The sequence below is a fragment of the Salvia miltiorrhiza genome, chromosome 1 (assembly GCF_028751815.1).
Source record: "Salvia miltiorrhiza cultivar Shanhuang (shh) chromosome 1, IMPLAD_Smil_shh, whole genome shotgun sequence".
NCBI classification, from domain to species: domain Eukaryota; kingdom Viridiplantae; phylum Streptophyta; class Magnoliopsida; order Lamiales; family Lamiaceae; genus Salvia; species Salvia miltiorrhiza.
Genome location: NC_080387.1, coordinates 72,809,791 through 72,831,012, shown reverse-complemented (window position 1 = coordinate 72,831,012; position 21,222 = coordinate 72,809,791). Strand labels below are relative to the sequence as shown.

The 21,222-nt window shown below is 34.3% G+C and overlaps 2 protein-coding genes across 2 annotated transcripts; one reads left to right on the top strand and one right to left on the bottom strand.

Moving 5' to 3' along the window:
* Nucleotides 1–2,487: 2,487 nt before the first annotated feature.
* LOC131005924 (protein phosphatase 2C 37-like) lies at nucleotides 2,488–4,795 on the bottom strand. The gene is made up of 4 exons (XM_057933044.1): nucleotides 3,816–4,795; nucleotides 3,409–3,732; nucleotides 3,201–3,306; nucleotides 2,488–3,100 (listed from the first exon to the last, which is right to left on the bottom strand). The coding sequence occupies exons 1-4, from the start codon at nucleotides 4,299–4,301 to the stop codon at nucleotides 2,766–2,768; spliced, it is 1,251 nt and encodes a 416-aa protein (XP_057789027.1). The 5' UTR covers nucleotides 4,302–4,795; the 3' UTR covers nucleotides 2,488–2,765.
* A 9,105-nt stretch (nucleotides 4,796–13,900) lies between these two features.
* On the top strand, nucleotides 13,901–19,583 carry LOC131005901 (uncharacterized). Its single transcript, XM_057933021.1, has 3 exons — nucleotides 13,901–15,060; nucleotides 18,258–18,800; nucleotides 19,361–19,583. Exons 1-3 carry the CDS (start codon nucleotides 14,209–14,211, stop codon nucleotides 19,460–19,462), a joined length of 1,497 nt encoding a protein of 498 aa, XP_057789004.1. The 5' UTR covers nucleotides 13,901–14,208; the 3' UTR covers nucleotides 19,463–19,583.
* Nucleotides 19,584–21,222: the final 1,639 nt, after the last annotated feature.

The window sequence follows — 21,222 nt, the reverse complement described above, 5'->3', positions numbered from 1 at the left end:
CGGAAGAGGGCGGCTTCACCACCTCGGCGTCGGGCGAGGAGATCTCTTCTGCTCGGCCCATTGGCAACAAGGCGGCGAAGGCGGCGGCGAAGGCGGCGGCGAAAGGGAAAGGGAAGGCTGCAGCGTCGCATACGAGCTCGGATCCTCCACCAGAAATTGTGGAGAGGTTGGATAGGAACGACGCGCAGATGAGGGCATTCACCGCCCAGTACCAGCGGAGGAACGATCTCCGGGAGAGGGAGCTCGATATGTAGCTCCTGAACACGGATACGACGAACATGACGGACGCACAACGTGCATTGCACGCGTCCATGGTCGCCGACATGCTCAGGCGTCGTGGTCTATCCTAGGCTTTTAATTATGTGATTTTAATGATGTTTTAGGTTTTTTAAATTTTTATGTATTTTTTTTTATGTTTTAAGTAATTTTAAATTTTATGTTTAATCCAGTATTTAAATATGCAATTTAAATTATGCAATAAAATTTAAATGAAAAACATAAAATCAAAACTAATATTATCAAGGAGGCTATCAAGGAACCCCAATGCAGCACTACCTACTCAATAACACAAACACTATCAAGGAGGCTATCAAGGAGGTCCCAATGCGGATGCTCTTATACACATTTCTTAATCTCCGTGCCGAAAAGAAATAAGACATTTCGTTTGGGACGGAGGGAGTACTAAATTTTCACTATTTTCTTTTTACAATGTGCTTTATAATCGATAACTATTGTGTTATGATGTCTAAATATATCAATAATTATTTGTATTAAAAATACAAAGAAGTAACCGCGGAGATTAGAGGCTGTGCATAAGAGACTATTTCTATAGCTTGTGCCTCAAATAATCATTATGGTAAAGCTCTTATTATTTGACATCATGCATGAATGAGATAAATAAATATGTTTTTAAATTATGAGATTGTATCTACGTGTCAAAATAATATATACTTATTCTGAATAGTTATCAATATGTTTGTAAAAATTGAATCTTACATCACCAACTTTTCAACTTAATCCTAACTTCGCGATAATTTTTACTCATTGATAACGTAAATTTAGACCTAAACTTTGTTCTTTGAAGTTAAAATAAAATAAAAATTATAATAACTACGAGAAATGATAGACTAGTCAGCTTCCATTATATTAGCATTGATCTACACTATATAAGAGGATGATTGGTAATTACAATGATATATTTATCGCCTACCTGCGGTGACGTTTTCCCACCATTTGGATGGTGATGAGGTCTCGTCTGCATGCGAGTTGCTTAATTGATTATATTTAGGTATCTTTGTGATTTCAAACAAAAAATGTTATTAATAGTCTCCAAATTAAGATGTAAACGTAATTATCAGCAATCATACGTAAAATACTTGTGTGGTCCTACTTAGATCGTCTGACCCTATAACTTAGGAGGCAATATAAAATGTATCAAATATGAGTATAAAATTATATAAAATTATGATCTCTCTCTCTCTCTGCTCTCCTATGTCCATTTTCCATTTAAATTTATTAAAAAAATCATAATCGGTATAACAACAATAATCATTATTTGGTTCTCTCAACAACAAAAAATAAAAAAAATAAATCATTATATTTTGTATTGTAATACTCTAATTTCAAATATCCAACCAAATACCTATATCTTACCATCCACTAAAGGAAAATAAAAAAATAAATTGCCAAGCTGTGTTGTCGCCAGCTATTGATTAATTAGGAATGAATAATTATTTTTTGGTTGTTGCCTAACTAAAGGTTGGACTATCGTGCAATACTTTTCTTTTAAATAATCTCAAACAAATATTAAAATTTTCCGACACCCCAACTTTGATGTACTACTAAACATGATTATAAGTTGGCTAAACATGGGAAACTAAGGTTGATTAAGAAATTAAGAGACAAAATGGTCGATTTGGTTAACACGTGGCGTCACTACTAGCCCACCATTAGATGCATCTTATGCATAATTTATTTAGATTTGACTGCATTTTGCAACGATTTTGACGAAATAATTTATTGTTGAAAGTTTGTGATTGTTTGGGATGACACCACTGGTTGATTTTATTATTATTTTTTTAAAAGTAGTTAGTACTCGTGGAATTGCAATGCAAGTATAAGAGTTAGTTAATTAATTTACAGTAGTCAAAAATGCCATCATTATTGTAATTTGGCATAATAAGTCGTTAATTCATCATCAAACTTCTCTAGACTGATTGCTGCAATATTATCCACAAATATTTATCCGAGTTGTGATACATCAGCATTAATTATAGATCGATATTAATTTCGTCCCTTGTGATTAATTACGCGGATAAGATATTTATTTATTCCTAAAAATATCTTCTGCTTTTCTTCACATATCCAAACCGAATAAAAATCTCGAAGAATCATGCGACTATAGTACTTTAAATTTCCTTGCTCATACTCAAATACTAAGAAAACAATATTACAAGAAAATATATATTAAAAATTCGAGAAAATAAAAAAAAAACATTTAGACAAATTTCATTTCGAGAAATGCAGAATTGATCTGCTTTGGCGCTCCTTACAATATTTCTTGAAAGAACTCAAATAGCTATGTACTAAAACCTAATTTCTTGAAAATCATATAATATCATATCATATAATATCATATTTCAAATAACAATTCCCTTTTGATTATAACACGTATTAGCAATAATAATACCTAAATATATGCTCACTAGATCTCCTAGTTTTTTTAATTCAAGGAGAAATTACGAAAAAGCCCATTGCAATTTTTTTCAAGGGCTCTTCCTCAAATCCACCACCACTACGCTCACATTATCGGTGCTGTGGCGGGCCAGCGCCAGCTTCGTGAGCAGAATCGACGCGTCGGAGCAGCCCTTGTCGGAGCTCTCCCCCGCCGCCGTCACGCTCATGTCGTTCCCCGGCGATCTCGGCGGCGACGGCGGATTCCGCGACTGCAGGCACATGCGCGCCACCCCGCACGCCGTGTCGTTCGACACCACGTCCCACAGCCCGTCGCTCGCCAGGATCAGGCACTCGTCCTCCGCCGCCCGCTCCGTGATCGTCACCTCCGGCTCCGATATCACGAACGGCTTCAAGTAATTATCGCCTGATCGTAACATGAAAACCAAATGCACGAATTTAGATCTAGCTCGATTATCGATTGAATGATTAGGTTAATTAGGTTTTGAAATTTCGTGTTTAATTACCAATTGCGCGGGACATGGCCAGGACTCCGAGAACTCGAGGGCCGTCCCAGAAAATGACTCGGCCGCCGGCTTCTTGGATCCGGTTCAGCTCATCTGGCCGGTCCGGCTGCAAACAAGTAAACAACAGAAATCAGATATGAATTTGAGTAACAGTAATTAAATTTGGATTTGGGGAATAAGAATATTCGATTTTGGCGTGGAATCGAACCTTATGATCGACGGAGAGGGGAATCGCGACGCCATTGCGGCACAGCACGGCGCGGGAATCACCGCAATTCGACACGACGATCTTGTCGGGGGTGACGACGGCGACGACGGCGGTGGAGCCGACGGCGTCGCACTGCGGAGTCTGGAGCTCGCAGCGGCAGGCGGAGACGCAGCAGGTGCTGTCACGGCCGCTGCTACAGTCGCCGACTTCCTTATCCATTTTCGAGAAGCTCTCGCACATGACTCGCTCCCACGACGACGAGCCTCCGGTTTGGAGCTCGTCTTTCACGATCTCGTGCATCCTATCTCGGCACTTCGTTGCGACCTGCAAATCAATCAAATCCGATTCAGTAATCAACCAAAATTAATCAAAAAGTTAAACGAATCCAAGCATGAAATAAAGCTTACATGCGAGCAGCCGTGGCCGTCGTAGACGCCAAAGAAATGCATCCCGCTGGGGAAATTAGGGCTTAGGCCGCTAAAAGAGGGGTGAATTGCAACAGCGTCTTCCATATCTCTTCTCCGTCCACACACGGAGGTCATCCCGAACTTCGGAAAATCCGGAGCCACCTCAGCCTCAGTTGCCACCGCCGACGCCGATACACGTAACTGCTTCGCCTCCGGCTCCACCTCACCGGCGAGCTTATTCAACTTCTCACAGCTCCGAGCGGCGACCTCGCACTCTCTAGGCGGCAAAACCGGAACAACGGCATCGCATCTCTGGCGCTTCCTCTTCCCGCGGCCGTCGAGCGGCGGCGCCACCGCGGAATCGGTGGGGACGAACTTGAACTGATGGATTTCCATCCTCCTCCTCCTGGCGGACCTCGAGGTCGGCTGCACCGGTGCAGACGTCTCCGTCTCAGCGAGATTCACTTCACAGCACATTCCAGCCATCCATCCGAATCAAAAAACAACTCAAATAAAATCAAATCAAATCAACACTCTCCAAAAACACAAAACAGCAGGAAAAATCACAGAATTGAAGAAGGTGAGAAGCGAGATCGAAGATATGAAAATTTTTTGGAAGGAGAGTGGAGAAGGACCCAGCAGCATAAAAGGGAGAGAGAGGCACATTATACAAGTAGTTGATTGGCGGGCAGCTGCCCGTCACCGTCTAGGGCAGGACAGGGGAAATGAATGATCCGACACTAACAGTTGGTGTGACGTAGAGACGCTGAATGCGAGAGGGGGGATCTGGGCCGTCGATCAGGGAGACACGTGTCGGGGAGAAGAGGAGGGAGGATACGTGGACGAATGGGAAGCGAGCACGAGGGGGGTGAGGTGGGGGCCTTCCTTTACTGACACGCATGTGGGTCGAAGCAGTCCCGTGGGTTGTTATTCGCTTTTTTTGTGTTATTTTTATTTTTATTTTATTTTGTGGGAAATTTTCTTTATTTGGGGGGAAAAAGATGTTGGCTTTCCACGAGGATTACCAACACGTGGCGAGATCGTGGCGTACGAGATCCTGTTTCTGGTATTTGCCTCCCTCACGCGTTCTCGCGGCGCGTACAAAACTATTTTTGTATTTTTTTTACTTTTAATTTTGTGTGAGAATATATTCATTATTGAAGTGCGTTCATATCGAATTGAATGGGATATTGACTAAGTTACGTTGTTTATTATCGAAACGGTGGAGAATTATTTTGTCATTGTTTTTTTTGGAGTAATTGAATGATGAGTAGGAAGAATAAAATTAATGTATTTTGATGGTTTCAATTATACGATAAAATTGATAATAAATGAGGACTCAAAATATTTTCATGAATATGTGAAGTTCAGCTTCAAGCTCGTGCAAGAAGTTAGAAGTGTCTTTTTTTTTTTTGATCAGGAGAAGTTAGAAGTGTCTAATAACTTAGAATTTAAAAGCAATAAAATTATGAACTTATAAATATGTATAAAAAGATTGAAGGGTTTGAATAAAATCTTGATTTTCTGGCTCAATATAAAATCGAGCAGAAATAATTTGGATTTGAAAATTTTAATTAAATTGAGCTGAATCGAATATTTCGATTTGAATTTTCTAACTAAGCTTGGATTTTGGTTATTCACATTTAATGTTTACAAAAACACACCATTTACTTTTCCATTTTGACGGGTCTAACACTACTAAAGGACATAATAACTGTCCTTTATCAGATTCATTTTACATATTAAAATACATATTTTAAATATTTTATTAAAACTCGTGCCTTCTATTCCACCATACAAATTTTATGGACGAAAGGGAGTGTTATTTTTACAAAAGTCAAATAAAATTACTTTAGTAAAAGAAAGTTAAGATAATTCAAATTTAAAAAAATATATATATTTCATGTTGATACACAAAATAAAATATGAGTATGAAACGTACTCCCTACGTGTCATAAAAATATTTACTTTTTATCAATTTGGTACGTATTATATGAGTGAGCATTTTTCTTTTTTGAACCATTTTTTCCACTAAGGCTTTGTTATTTTTAGTTAATACATTTATCATGGAAAAATGAGGTTCTTTAACTACCTCATTTTCGCTTCTCTCATTTTCTATGAAAGATAATTTCACTATTTTGCATTCATTCTTTTTATTCGAGTATTGATAAGGAATAAAGAACTTGTGAAATTGTCTTTTTTTTTATAGAAAATCAGGATTAATAAACTAAAAATTTGATTGGATAATTTCTTGTTATTCATTATTCTTTCATAATAATTCATTATTCTTTCATAATAATTCTATCAATCAAACATTGTTTTTTTCTCACTAGTAACACACTTAGAGCAACTCCAGCGTTTGAGGCGAAGCTCGCGTCGATCCGGTGCGCTGGAGTGCTGCCCGCGCTGGAGACCCAGCCAGTTCCGAGGCCGAGGCCGAGGCGAAGCAGAGATCCGGGGCGAAGGCGAGGCGTGCGCGCCCTTTTTTTAAAAAAAAAAATCGAAATTCCTATTTTTTCGTTTGATAATTATTGTAATTTTATTTTATTTATAATTTTTTATCGAAATTTATGATAATTATCGAAATTCCTATTTATTATAATTTTTTTTCTTTAAAATATGACCGTTTGATACACATTTGGTCTCGTTTTGGTCCGATTGAGCCCTAGAAAATTATTGTAATTTTTTTTATTATTATTATATTTAAATTATGTCTTTAAATTATTGTAATGTAGAATTTTAATTTTAATAAAATATGAATTTTAAAAATAAAAGTGTAGAAATATGAATTTTGTAGAAATAGGGATCTAAGCACCCACCTAAGACACAATGCATTGGAGAGGGGTGTGTCTTAGATGGGGCCCACTCCTAAGACACCCCTCTAAGCAACCAGCATTTTGGATGCTCTTAGTCTTAATATTTATTGAAAGTTATGTAACCAACAATCATACACATTTTCACGTGACATAAAGTATCTAGGAATTTGAATGCGAAAATGAAAATGGGGAAAAAGAAAAGTTGATTGGTGAGAGTGGTGGGGTGCGAGTGGGGGTGGGTGGAGAGGGAAGTACGTATAGAGTGGAGATTGAGACACGTAAGGGACCACATGTCAACGTCCTTGGACGGTCTTAGAATATCACTCGACACGCGTCCTCTTTGTGACGTGGATCCTAAGCTGCCGTCCCTCTCTCTCTCTACGTACATGCACAACACAATAACAATTCTACTTGACCTTTTTATATCCCGGCCCCACTCCTTTCTATTTTTGAATTTCTCCACCTATTCCTTTTCCTATTTCTTAACAAATTTCTCAACATATTTCATTCGATTTCGGATTAGTAATTTTTTATTTGGATTTTTTTTAATTCAAATTGTTTGTCCCTGATTTTAAAATTTTATTTGGAATTTTTTTAATCTATTATTCATTTTTTTCACTTTTTCACCTGCACACAAAACACTACTCTCTTCGTCTCACTTCAATAGACTCACTTCTTTTGGACACGGAGATTAATAAAACTTATTTTTTAGTAAAAAAATGGTAGTAAAGTGGTGTGGTCCACACCAATTAAGTACATCTTTTATACCCAAAAAGAAAAGTGAGCCTATTGGAATGAGACGGGGGGAGTATTTTCTTAAATCTTATGTAAAAACTAAAAGTCTCAAAATAATCGAGACGGAGGGAGTACTATAATAATAACAAATAGAGCTCATAATCCTCTTTAATTCTTGTGTTCAACTTATTTTATGCACTAAATAAATGTTCTCCGTTTACTTTACACCATCAACTTATTATACACATTATTTGTCCTGATAAAGTGAGCCATTATTAATCGAATAGAAGAAATAATGTAAATCATTTTTTTTATAATCATATACTTGTACTGAAAAGTAGATCGTATGTTTTCAATCAAAACACTTAAGATTATATTAGATAGAAATTGAATATAATTTTAACATTGACTCGTGTAATAATTAATAGAAAAAAATCATGGAAGGTGAGGATTTGACGAGTATTTTAACCTAAATGGTTATATATATATATATTTTTTTTGTAGAAAATGTTTTCAGTTTGCATTGGTGAAAACAAAAATATATATCCTTCAAGTATTAAAATCTTATTAATAAATTTAAAATCAGGGTAATGAAGTTTGAAAATCTATCAGTAATAAGAGAATTTTCGATGAATTAGATTAATTCACTTTCTTGGTGTTATTATCCGAATGGAACACACTATTTTAATTTGGGCCATCGGGCTTTTTTTGGTTTCAGGCTAAACTTTTTTCTTGCTCTATTCATTTTTTTTTTATAAATTCAAAATTTCTCCTATGACTAGGAGAGTTATACAATAGCATTGGGGTAAATAAGTCGCACTATAAATTTATGTATAGTAGTAGAAAATAAAAATAAAATAAAATAAAATAAAATTTAAATATGTCTTTAGATATGAGTTCTTTCACTCCATCATTTTTTTCGTTTGTAAGAATTACTCCTTCACTTCTCGAAAGAGTTTTATTTCTTACGAAATCATATAGGTTCGATTTGATTCAATTATAATCAAATTGACTCAATAATAAATATAAGTCAAATTTGAATATTAAAATATTCACTTGATTTGGGTCGATTACACCCATAAAATTGAGGCCGAAGAATGGAGTGTCTAAATTTGCTAGGAATTTAAAATGTGGGATGCAAGGGCGAAAAAGTATAAAACAATATTCATAATTTAACATAATTAAGAGCATGCAAGGATGGAATAAGAAAATATTAGAATGGCCTTTGAAAGCATTTATTCCTCGAATTTCTCTTAGAGCAAGAATTTGGGCTTTTGATGTCTAAAGGGTTCACTAATGGATTGAATGGATCGAGACCCAATATACATAAAAAATGTCGGCCCAACTAAGTCCATTTTAGCTATAGAAATGTAAAATAGTCCGACAAGAATAAAAAATAGAGTCCATTTCAAAATGATATTTAGAGGGTGTTTAGAATAATCTTATAAGGTCCCGAGGGGACATCAAGCGGTGCGAACTCCTGTCTACGAACAGTGAGGTCCAGGATTCAAACCCCACCGCTCCTCTTCCCCAAAGTTAAAAAAAAAAAAAAGAATAATCTTATAAATTTTGAGAGCTTATAAAATAGTTTCAAACGCTTACAAGATGTAATATATCAAAAGCTTATAAATTATCAAATATTTAAATAATTAGTTTATAAACTAGAGAGATAAAATCCTAATTAGAGAGAGCAAAATAAAGATAAATTAAATTAGAAGGGTATGTCATGAAAGTATAACAAATCATAATAGAATTATTTTAGTAAATGGTGGTTGTTTATAATATTTATGAAAAAATAAATTAGGGTTGGGGAACTTATTTTTTTAGAATTTTATAAGTTTTTAGATCTTATTTTTTAACTTATAAACTATTTAATATTTTTTTATTGTTAATGAATTATGTATGTAAAAATATGAAATTTTAATTTTAACTATCGATAAAATTTCATATTTTTACACACATATTTTCATTTGAGCATTTCCTTTTTAGATTGTGCATATTAATTGCATTGGACATATTTAATGAGATTTAGTTATCCTATGTAATTTTAAGCTATCAAAGAAAATGAGATTTAGTTATAACACAATGACAAATACTCCCTCCGTTTTTTATTAAGTGTCATCAGCCTTCAAAATACATATACCAATAAAGTAAGATATTTTATATTTGAAACCTTAGTAATTGTCATAATAAATGCATATATACAACTAATTATTACATTCATACAAGTATTAAATAAGGATAAAATAGGAAAAATGTCATAAATATACTCTCAAATTTTGAAATAAGACACATATTGAGAAACAAAAAAATGAGCTAAATGGAACACTTATAAAAAAACGGAAGGAGTAATGGCTATCATTATCACGAATAAAGTATTAAAAAATAAAATTAAATATAACAGGAAGAAAAACGATACAACATACGGTCTTCAGACCAATTAATGCTAAAAAAGTACCTTAAAAATGCTAAAAAAAGAAAAACAAAAAAGAAAAAAAAGAAAAGATAAAACTAGTAGCAACTTTATTCAAAAGTAAACGAAAAATAAGAGGAAGAAGAACGATTCAACATAAGGTCTTAATAAGATCAATTAATGCTAAGAAAAGTTAAAAGAAAACTAGCATCTTTATTAAAAGAAACAAAAATTTAATAACAAGAAGAAGAACGATACAGCATATGGTTAATGCCGGCAACGAGGTCTAACTCAAGTGGCAAAGTTGAGGCACTATAGATTATTCTTTATAAGAGGTCTTGGGTGCAATTTCGCCTGCGTACGAATACTTTTCCCACTCTTGTATAGATAGTAGTTCCGCCTGCGTACGGGTAGGTTTCTCATATTTGTGCGGTGTAAAGGTCCCGTCTACTACGTACGAGTTGCTTATTTAATTATATATTAGATTAGATACCTCTTATAATTCTAAAAAAAAAAAAATTAATGTCAAAATGTGAAAAAACTAGTAGCAACATTAATTTTATCCTCTGTTTGAGGCCAATTGGCTACACTAATATTTTATAGCAACTTTAATTTTAATGAGGGTTGAGGCCAATTGGTTACACCAATATTTTCTGGTAAATACTACTCCCCTATTGTTGTCTCAATTACTATTTTCAATTATCACATTATTATTGTCTTATTTTATAAAAGGTAATAATTAATTAACACTTCAAATGATGTGTGTCCTATAATTTTTAATCAATTTAATCATTCTTCCAAAAATTTTGGGACAATAATAATGGAACAGAAAATGTGGACATAAACTAATAAACCAACGAGTTATAAAAGTTAAAAGTATGATATACTTATAATATAAAAATCATTTTTTGTATGGATGAAAGGTGGTCTAAAAAACATAAGATGCGTTTACCTTTGTTATAAAAATTTCATTTGAAAATGATGGATAAATAAATAATAAAATATTATTCTTTTTTTCTTCTTTTTTTTATCATATATTTATTAGAGATGAAACGATGAGAAAATATTTTCACACCACTACCCAAAGATAATATTATTCAATATTTGAGAGAAAATGAGTTGCATGTATTCCACCCTACCCAGATAATTGTTTTTATCATAGTAAATATATAAAAATATTAAAAAAATAATAAATATATTTTTTCTCTAATAATTCATAAAAGTAAATGGACCATAGAGAAAATCGTGATTGAAAACCCACATGTATAATTAAGAAATTTAGCCCTGCCGTGATGAATAATTCCTAATTAAATAAAAAATTAAGAAATTTAGTAGTATTATTTGTGTAAAGCTGTGTTACCGTGTAGCATATCGTTCAAATTTTTTTACCACCATCTCCGAATAAATTTAAATTTTAGCTTCCTTCAAATTTCGAACTTCAATGCTATACTACTCATCCATTAAAATAATGCATTTCATGTAGATTTTTATAATCGAAGGGTTAAAAATAATACTTTCTTTTTTTAAAATAAGAGTTTTCATTTGAACTTATATATCTCAATCCTAATATTGTTTTTGTGATTTTTTTTGTTTGTATTTTATTTGCCGACTTGTCTAAAAATTCAATCAATATAGGTTGTCTTTTTCTGTCCCAAGAGTTACGCCCAATGTCTTATTTCTTCAATGACAAATTGACAGCTTAAATCTTGTTTTTGGCTATAGCAAGAAAAATCTCATGATCCAAAAATCACGACAACATCAATGTTTAAAGTCATAGCAATTTACAAAAGCAATATTTATATAATCAATTTAGCCACATATGTGTGTGTAAATGTTTTCTTTTCTTTTATAAGTATTTTTTTTAAGAAATGCATTATTGACTTTTGAAGTAATTACTTTTGCTTTACCCAGCAGTTATACTCTTAATTAAGGATTCAATCCGTTTTTTATTAAGTGTCCCAAGTCGTCAAAATACACATACCAATAAAATAAAATATTTTACATTTGTAACCTTAGTAATTGTCATAATAAATGCATATATACAATTAATTATTACATTCATACAAGTATTAAATAAGGACAAAATAGGAAAAATGGCATAAATATACTCTCAAATTTTGAAATGGGACACTTATTGAGAAACACAAAAATGAGCTAAATGGGACACTTATAAAAAAACGGAGGGATATATATACTAGTACTAATTAAGTTCTATCTTTATTACATAGATAGGCTTATATATCGAGGATTAAATTGATTTTCTTTCCTCGGTGCAATACATGTGACTGAAAAATGAAAATGTTAAGGAAAAAAGAAGTAGAAATAAATCAATATAGCGTCTACATATATGCCTTTTCAAAAACCAGAGGGCTTAGCCCACTGGCCACCGGGTCCTCACTTAAGTGAAGTGACCCGGGTTCGATCCCTCTTGGGAGCGAATTGGAGATTGGAGATATAAGGTGGATTTGGTGAATGGAGAGATAAGGTGGTTCTTGGAGTGGATGGGGAACTAATTACTAACATCTAACATGACTTTGACCGATAAAAAAAAAATAAAAAAAAATATGCCTTTTTAAAGGTACATTTATATGCCTTAAGAAACTCAATAAGGACTTTTATTTTCCTTAATTTATTTATTTATTGCACCATGACACGTAGTGCGTCGAATTAGCTTTCATACATTGATAGATAGACTAAATAAAGATACTTAATTATATGTTTTTTTTAATTGAATACTTAATTATGTGTTATAACATATGATTCACACTAGATTATGGTGAAAAAACATAAATAGAAAAAGATATAAAGCTTCGAATCATCATTTAAAAGATTGCCCCTCTTTTATCTACTAATTTATGTTTTTCATTTTTTGAGATTTTATAGGTAAATTAATGGAATTAAATAGCCCTAAACAACACGTTCAAATGGATGTTTCAAAGGCACTGATATCTCAATTAAATTTAGAAAAAGGTAAGTTATGACTGCTGAGTATTCATTGCAAACCCTTTAAACATTTCCACGAATCATCTTCAAATTCAATGGGTCTTTTACTATTTAATCGTGGAAAAGTAATAAATTCAATGTAACAAAGGGAAAGAGATCAATTAAATCATATCCCGCCGTGACTTTTAGCTATCCACTATTATTATCTACACCCCTCAAAAAACTATTATTATCTACAAATGTGAATAAATGATACCTAAATAGTATTAGGTTCATAATAATACACATACCTTGAAATTCATATATTGGGAATCTAAGTCCCAAATCTAGGACCACGATTTCAAATTTGAATCCCATAATCTATCAATTATTTCCAAGACTATTAGAATTATAAATAACTACAAAGTAAATCTCATGACCTTTGACTATTTTTGCAAATTCAACCCAAAATTTGAATACTTGATGATTTATTTATATAGAAAATTAGCTTGACCATTCTAATTATTCTGTACAAATCCGAGATAAGAATCATATATTCATCCAACATCGAAATAAAAATTACCCATTCCGTCCCACTGTATCTGAGACTCTTTCTATTTTGGGCGTTCCACTGTAAGTGAGACTCTTTTCTTTTTGGGTAAAAGTTTTTTCTTTAAGCATCTTTTCACTTTTTCGCCTACACACAAAATACATTTTTTAAATTCTCGTGCCCTAAAAAAAGGTCCCACTTACAGTGGGATGGAGGGAGTAAATTAAGAACTTTTAAAATCTATTATCACAATTGTACTCTGGCAATTCAATTTCGTCATTGATCACTCAAAATTGTATTTCGAGTTGCACAATATCGATCCTCAACTCGATTATTCAACCGTAGACAACCAACCATAAATATGTACAAAATAAATTAAAAGAGTTTGGTTTGCTACAAATCATAATGCCCTTGCTGAACCATCTTCAAAATTTAAGTCGAATTTGTAATAATTCTAAATCTTAGCATATATACTCAAGTGAAATTCTTATAATTTCGAATGAAAAAAAACATAATTACAAAGTAAATCTCAATCTTTGACTATTTTTGCAAATTCAACCCAAAATATAAGTCGAATTTGTAATAATTCTGAATCTTTGCATGTAATTAAGTAAATAATTTCGAATGAAAAAACTAGATACGAGGATAGTAAGATACGTCAAAGACCCAAAAAAACTGTCTTTAAAGGCGTCAACTCCACTAAGTCCATTTATTTCCACTGATGCCCATACGTTTCTCTCTCTCTCTCTCTCTTTCTCTCTCACTAAAAACACATTTTAGGGAGGGACACGACACGATACCCACACACACACCCATGTGAAAATTCACTCCACAAACCTCAAACCCTCCTCGCCAAATGCAATAAAAGCTTTCTGGTTTTTTCCATCAACACATTCTTGCTCAATTGAGTTGCTGTACAGTTTTTTTTTTTTTTGTTTTTTTTTGAAAAAAAAAATAATGTTTTTCAAGATGTGCCCGGCGCCGGAAAATCCGGGTCAGGACCCGTTTAAAGCTCTGAAACCGATACTGAAAGAGAGGACCCGCGACGCGGTAACGACGTCGTTGAAGGCGGCGGTGGCGGCGATCCTAACCCTCTCCATCTCCCTCGCCGCATACTCCGCAATCTACGGCGCGATTCGACCCGATTTCTTCCGCTGGCCCGACCGCTCCGACCGACCCGACCCGGATTTATACATGGCTTTATTCAACTCCGACGATTCCCCCACGAACGTCTCCCACCTGGCCTTCGGCATCGGCGGGTCGACCGCGACCTGGGCGAACCGGGCGGTCTACTCGGATCTCTGGTGGAAACCCGGGTCGACCCGGGGGTATGTTTTCCTGGAGAAGGACCCGGGCGGGCCGGCCCGGGGCGGAATCGGGCGGCGCGTCTCGTCGGAGTGGCGGCGGTTCCGGCGGACGGCGGGGTCGGAGTCGGCGGTGAGGATTGCGCGGGTGGCGGCGGACCTGTTCCGGGTCGGGCTGCCGAACGTGAGGTGGCTCGTGATGGGGGACGACGACACGGTGTTCTTCCCGGAGAATCTGGCGGCGGTGCTGGGGCGGCACGATCACCGGCGGATGGTGTACGTCGGCGGGAACTCGGAGAGCGTGGAGCAGGATGTGATGCATGCGTACGACATGGCGTTCGGCGGCGGGGGGTTCGCCATCAGCTACCCGCTGGCGGCGGAGCTCGCCGCCGCCATGGACGGGTGCCTCAACCGCTACCACTACTTCTACGGATCGGATCAGCGGGTGTGGGCCTGCGTGGGGGAGCTCGGCGTCGGCCTCACCCGCGAACCGGGTTTTCATCAGGTGCGGTTTCTTTTGCTAATTTTGTTCTTTTTAAAAAAAAAAAATTATATTTATATATGTTATTTTTTATATTTGGGTAGATTTAATTAGCTGAGATTTGGGTGTGAAATAAATGAATTACGCTATCGACGTGAGTAACCGCAAAGTGGAGTCGGGCTATTTTATAAAATCGGTCATACAAATTAATTTATTATGAATAATTATATCTAGAATATTACTACAAAAATAGTTAATGATAGTTTCCATATCAATCTTTTTATAAATATATGAATATATATCTAATTAAGATTAAGATATTTTTAAATTTATCACCGGACCAAATTACCAACACTAAAAATAATTAAAAATAACATATCTATGTTAGTATTTCTTCAATATGCCACGTCACCACTAATTTAGTGCCTAAAAATTAGTTATGTGATAGATTTGAATATATGCTAGAACAATTGGGGTAAACTGATATTGTGAGAAATTTAAATCTGAAAATTGTGAAAGTTAAAATACAAACTATAATTGATTAAAAAAAGAACTAAACTAGGAAATGGTATGACACGTGTGTACAAAATATCTTAGGTGCGTTTCCTTGTATATACATTTTATATTTTAGAGTTAATTCTATTTTCTCAAACACTTTATAAAATATTCTTCAAAATTTGTCTTCGAACGTTACAAACTGACATACATACCACTCCTATCAGCTTTTTATAATATTTAAAGCATAATTATGTTTTAAAATTTTCTAAATCTTTAATGAAAAATTAAAAGAATTCCCAAATATTTGACCGTGGTGGGTCAAATTATCAAGACTCTGTGACGGGCATCTTTTTTCCATACTTTAAGATCCCGAGGAAATTAAAAAAATCAATTCAGCCGTAAAATTGGTTGGTTAAAATTTGGCGCGTGGATTTGGTGTCTCTCCCTTATGAAGCCACGTGGCCGAATCTGAATGGGAGTTGGTGATGGGTTTTGCTGCCGTCACATGGCTGTAAAACCCCCACTCATCTGGGCTCCCGCCACGTATGCATCACACCCATTCTTTAACTGGCCGGCTTTTTCAGCTTCATTGCCTTTGTTTGTTAGGTTTTAACGCTGATAATGAATTAATTATTATCTCATTTAATTTTTGGACTAGTATGTCTAGGCGGTGTTTTATTTGACTCAATTATATAACATATTGGTATGTGGAAAGTTGAATATATAATAACAATAATTAAGTTACTATTGAAATAGGTAAGAATTTAAATTTGACCACGTAGAGCTGAATAAAGTGAATCCTTATTACTTTAATTGTTTAATTGAGCTTCCAACTGTAAATCTATGGGACGTGTCGAAAAAGTTGATGTATTTGGTCTTATTTAAAGCTTATAAACAGGTGTTGTGTTGATGTTTGTTTGTTCTTATTCCAGACAAGTAAAAATAGCATTTAAGCATAGACAATGAGGATCTCTCTCTCTCTCTCTTGGGATAAATGAGGATTTTTTGGGTGTTCGATTATTCGAAATTATATTGAATTGGAATTATTTTTGTTAGGGGCCAAGATTCATAAGGCAAGACTACGTACGTGGTATTGTTTCGAGATTAAGTATCGGGTCAAGTCATATCATAGGATATCATGAGATTCTAAATTATATCTAATCCATCAAACCCAACGCTCGATAATTTAGTTGAGTTTGGCCAATTAAATGTTTTGCTGACTAGAACAAGAGTAGTTTTAGTGGATTAGAAGTTAGGAGAGAAAAAAACACTTTTTCATCCCCCACTATTTTGTGTCTCTTATACTTCAACTCAAAGACTTTAAAAGAATGAATACTAATATTAACTTAAATGACAACCCCCCTCCAAAAAGTGTGCTTTACATGCGTGTGCGTGTTGGCTTAGTGGTAGAATGGTTAATGTTTTCTGATCAAAGATATCTTATTCGAGTCCATCGTGGGTCAACATGGGTGTATATTTATGGATGGCGATATATTTTTACCCTAGGGGCATGTTTGTTTGGCACGGATTCTGGCCTGGGAAAGTAATCTGATTCCAAAATATTAAATTCCTGTGTTTGGTTAAATTTTTATGAGTCAAGGAAAGTAATAAGAATCCTGAAAACAAGGAAAGTAGTGCAACTTTCCAGGATTCTTATTCCCTAGCTTTTCTTAGGTATTCTTTTTCCTCATTCTCAGGATTCTTATTTATTTGTATTATTTTATAATAAAATGTAAATTATAATTTTTATTTAGTTGGAATTTAATGTTTCTATTATTATTATTATTATTATTATTATTATTATTATTATTATTATTATTATTATTATTATTATTATTATTATTATTATTATTATTATTTAATTAGTTCATAATTTATTTTAAGCAAATTATATTGTAATTATCGTAACTATGTATCAACTTTATATTATTATTATCATCATTTAATTGATTAATTAGTTCATAATTTATTTTAAGCACATAATAATTTAATTCTCATAACTATGAATCAAATTAATAATAATAATAATAATAATAATAATAATAATAATAATAATAATATTTTAAGCAAATTATAATTTAATTCTTAGAACTATGATCATACTTTATTAAGAAAATCTTAATTTAATTTTTTAAAACTAAAAATCATACTTTATGTACATTATTATTATTATTATTATTATTATTATTATTATTATTATTATTATTATTATTATTATTATTATAAACAAATCTTGATTAAATTTTAGAGCTATGAATCACACTTTATTATTATTATTATTATTATTATTATTATTATTATTATTATTATTATTATTATGTAATAAAATTTGAATTTAATTTTAGAATTATAAATCATATAATTAACCTTGATAATGTACTTTGTTGTTACTAAAAAAATTATAGAGAAATTTATTATAAAGATTAAATTACAATTTAATTCTTATATATATTGATTAATTATATTTATTTAATTATACAAATCCATAATACTAATAAATATTTTTGGTATTTCCAAACACTGGAAAATGAATCTATTAGGATTCATTTTCCACGGAATCATTTTCCTGGGAATAACAATCCCAATTCACATTACTTTCCTGGCAAACAAACATGCCCTAGAAGTAAGGTCTCTTGACATGTCAGACGGTCTGACACAAGACTCCCTCGTTTGAGAATGATTCCCCGTTATTGAACTCTCTTCCCGCCGTATGATTCTTCCAGATTGATATTAGAGGGGATCCCTTCGGGCTCCTAGCAGCACACCCGTTGGCGCCTCTGGTCTCTCTTCACCATCTCGACTATGTCAGCCCCTTGTTCCCGAACCAGACTCAGCTCGAGTCGGTGAGCGTCCTGATGAAAGCCTACGAGGCCGACCCTTCAAGAACTCTGCAGCAATGCTTTTGCTACCACCACAAATACAAATGGTCGGTCTCGGTCTCGTGGGGCTATGCAGTGCAAATATTCCCCACTCTGTTGACAGCGAAGGAGTTGGAGACGCCTCAGCAGACTTTCAAGACGTGGAGGTCTTGGAACGACGGGCCCTTCACGTTCAACACGCGGCCCGTGAGCAGGGATCAGTGCCAACGGCCCGTTGTCTTCTTCCTGAGCTCTGCTGAGAAGGAGGGGACTGAGGAGACAGTCACGACCTACAGAAAGGCCGCGGCTCATCCGGTGGATGGCTGTAACAAGGACTATGCTCGTGCTGCGGCTATTGAAAACGTCGTCGTCTTGGCACCCAAAATGGAACAGCAGGAGTGGGATCAGGTTAGTAAATTGTTTGATAATGGAATTTTGCATCATATTTATTTGGAAAAAATGTGCTTCTTTTGTTGGAAATGCTCTTAGTGTTTCTTGACTCGTCCACACTATGAAAACCATCACTTAGTTTGGAGAAATGTTTTCTTCATGATCATTAGTTATTTGTTAATCATTATTTTATTATTATTTCTTGATTAGGATTTAGAAATTATAGTTATTAGGGTTTTATGAAATCTATAATTAAGATTTAATAATCAATAGTGAAGGATTTGATGATTAATCTGATTAATTAAATTTTGATTTAAATTAATTAGTTAAAACAAGAAATGAAAAATAAACAGTTGTGTGTTAGTTTGATTACTACTCCCTCCGTCCCATTCCAATAGGCTCATTTTCCTTTTTGGGTAAAAAAGTTGTACCACCCACACCACTTTACTACTAAAAAGTAAGTTTTCTTAATCTCCGTGCCCCAAAGAAGTGAGCCTATTGGAGTGGGACGGATGAAGTAATTCTTAATTTGTTGTGAATGATTGATTTTTTATTTATTTATTTTTTTCAATATGCAGAGTCCAAGGAGACATTGTTGTGACATTGATGGAAATTTAGGAAATCGAACGATGAGAATTAGGATTAGAAGGTGTAAACATTCTGAGACGATAACAATTTGAGGTTAGCTTAGCCTCCAATATATATATACATATTTACAGTATTTGTAAATAATTGGCAGACTATTGGGTTACACTATTTTCCATATTATTATAGAGATATATAGATTAATTACTTTGGATCTGGGATAAGTGTTTTTTCTTAGAATAATTACCTATTTTTTGTGTTATGGAATTTATGATGCATTTCATAGAAATGATTATTGAGTAACTCTATGTTTTGGCTTCTTAGTTTCTTATACCTAAAATCTCTTTAAAATATTTCTCGATAAATTAATAAATTACATAAAGTAACTTTAAAAAAAAAAAAATGGTACACAACTTTTGGACACGTGAATTAAGAAAAATATGTAGATTAGTTAAAAGCTTTGAATGTTTCATGTTTTGTGATTGCTTCAAGAGGTGTTGAATCATCCTTATTTTTGTAGTGGCCAAAATTCGTATAAGCCTAATTAACAATAACTATGCGGCCCAACGGGCTAGTCCGATAAAACGGTCCATACGACACTCATAGCCTATATGCGGGAGATACATAAATTCGCCCAAGAAAAAACCCTAAACGGGGGAGTGACTTGGCGACTAAGTCAGACGAGAGTCGCGGGAGATCGTTTCCTAAGAAGTCGGAACCGCTAGGGCTGCAACAGGGGTTCCAGCAGAACCCTAACCCTAGCCGCCTCCCTGCACGTCCGCAACATATATATCTACCAACTCACTAATGAAAGGGGGGACATCGACAATCACTCATATCCACTCTTGCACTCGCACACGATCTCTCATTCCCGATCTCCCTGCTCTTCCGTTCCGCCTCCACGCTTACAACTCTCGAGGGTTCCGATCGTCCGACTAGTCCCGCTAGCTCCGACGCCCGTCGCCCCTTGATTCATATTGCTCATTAGCTCTGCCTCCGACTACTGGATCATCCCGATCATCCGGAGAACTCTCTTATTACTATCTTTTCTCTATCTCCTCTCCATCGTTTAATTATTGTCATTAGGTTGCTAGTGCCCGTCGATTCAGACGTGACTGACGTCACTTCCGTAATTGTTGGGTTCACCCCCTACAATTTTGACCATTATTAGATACAATGAAGTGATAAATACAAGAATTTTTTTTTTTTGATCGGACAAAATAATGTTAGAAGTTAACAGTTAGTATCCAAACACTCCAAGAAATCACCAAGCCCACCTTATCTCTACAATCACCAAATTCGCTCCCAAATGGGGATCGAACCCGAGTCTCATCACTTAAGTGAGGACCCGGTGGCCAGGTGAGCTCTGGTTAAGAATTTATTTAATTAAACATGAATGAATTTATCTATTTAAATACATAAAAACATTATAACCCATTTTTTTACACATTATAACTTGATCTAAAATTTAAAAATACTCATTTATTAATTATAGATGCATTCTAAATTATTAATTGATTAATATCTTAATATCTCTCTAAAGTAGAAAAAAAAATATAGGTCTCCAGGTTATTAATTTATTCAAGGTTTTAACATATAAAATGAACAATTAATTTTTAGTCGCATTATATATCATGTATTTTGATTAATTTTTAGTCTCGTTATTCATCATATATTTTGGTGGGCTATAAATCAAAATACACAAATTACTGTTGGGCCCAGGCCTTGCATTGATTCCACGACCGAGTAAAAGGTATTGGGCCTAACTAAATTCGGTTCCAAATTCTGGGTTATGGTTTTAAAAAGAAAAACAAATTTCCCCAATTTATTTTTGGGTAATTCTATTCATAGCCCC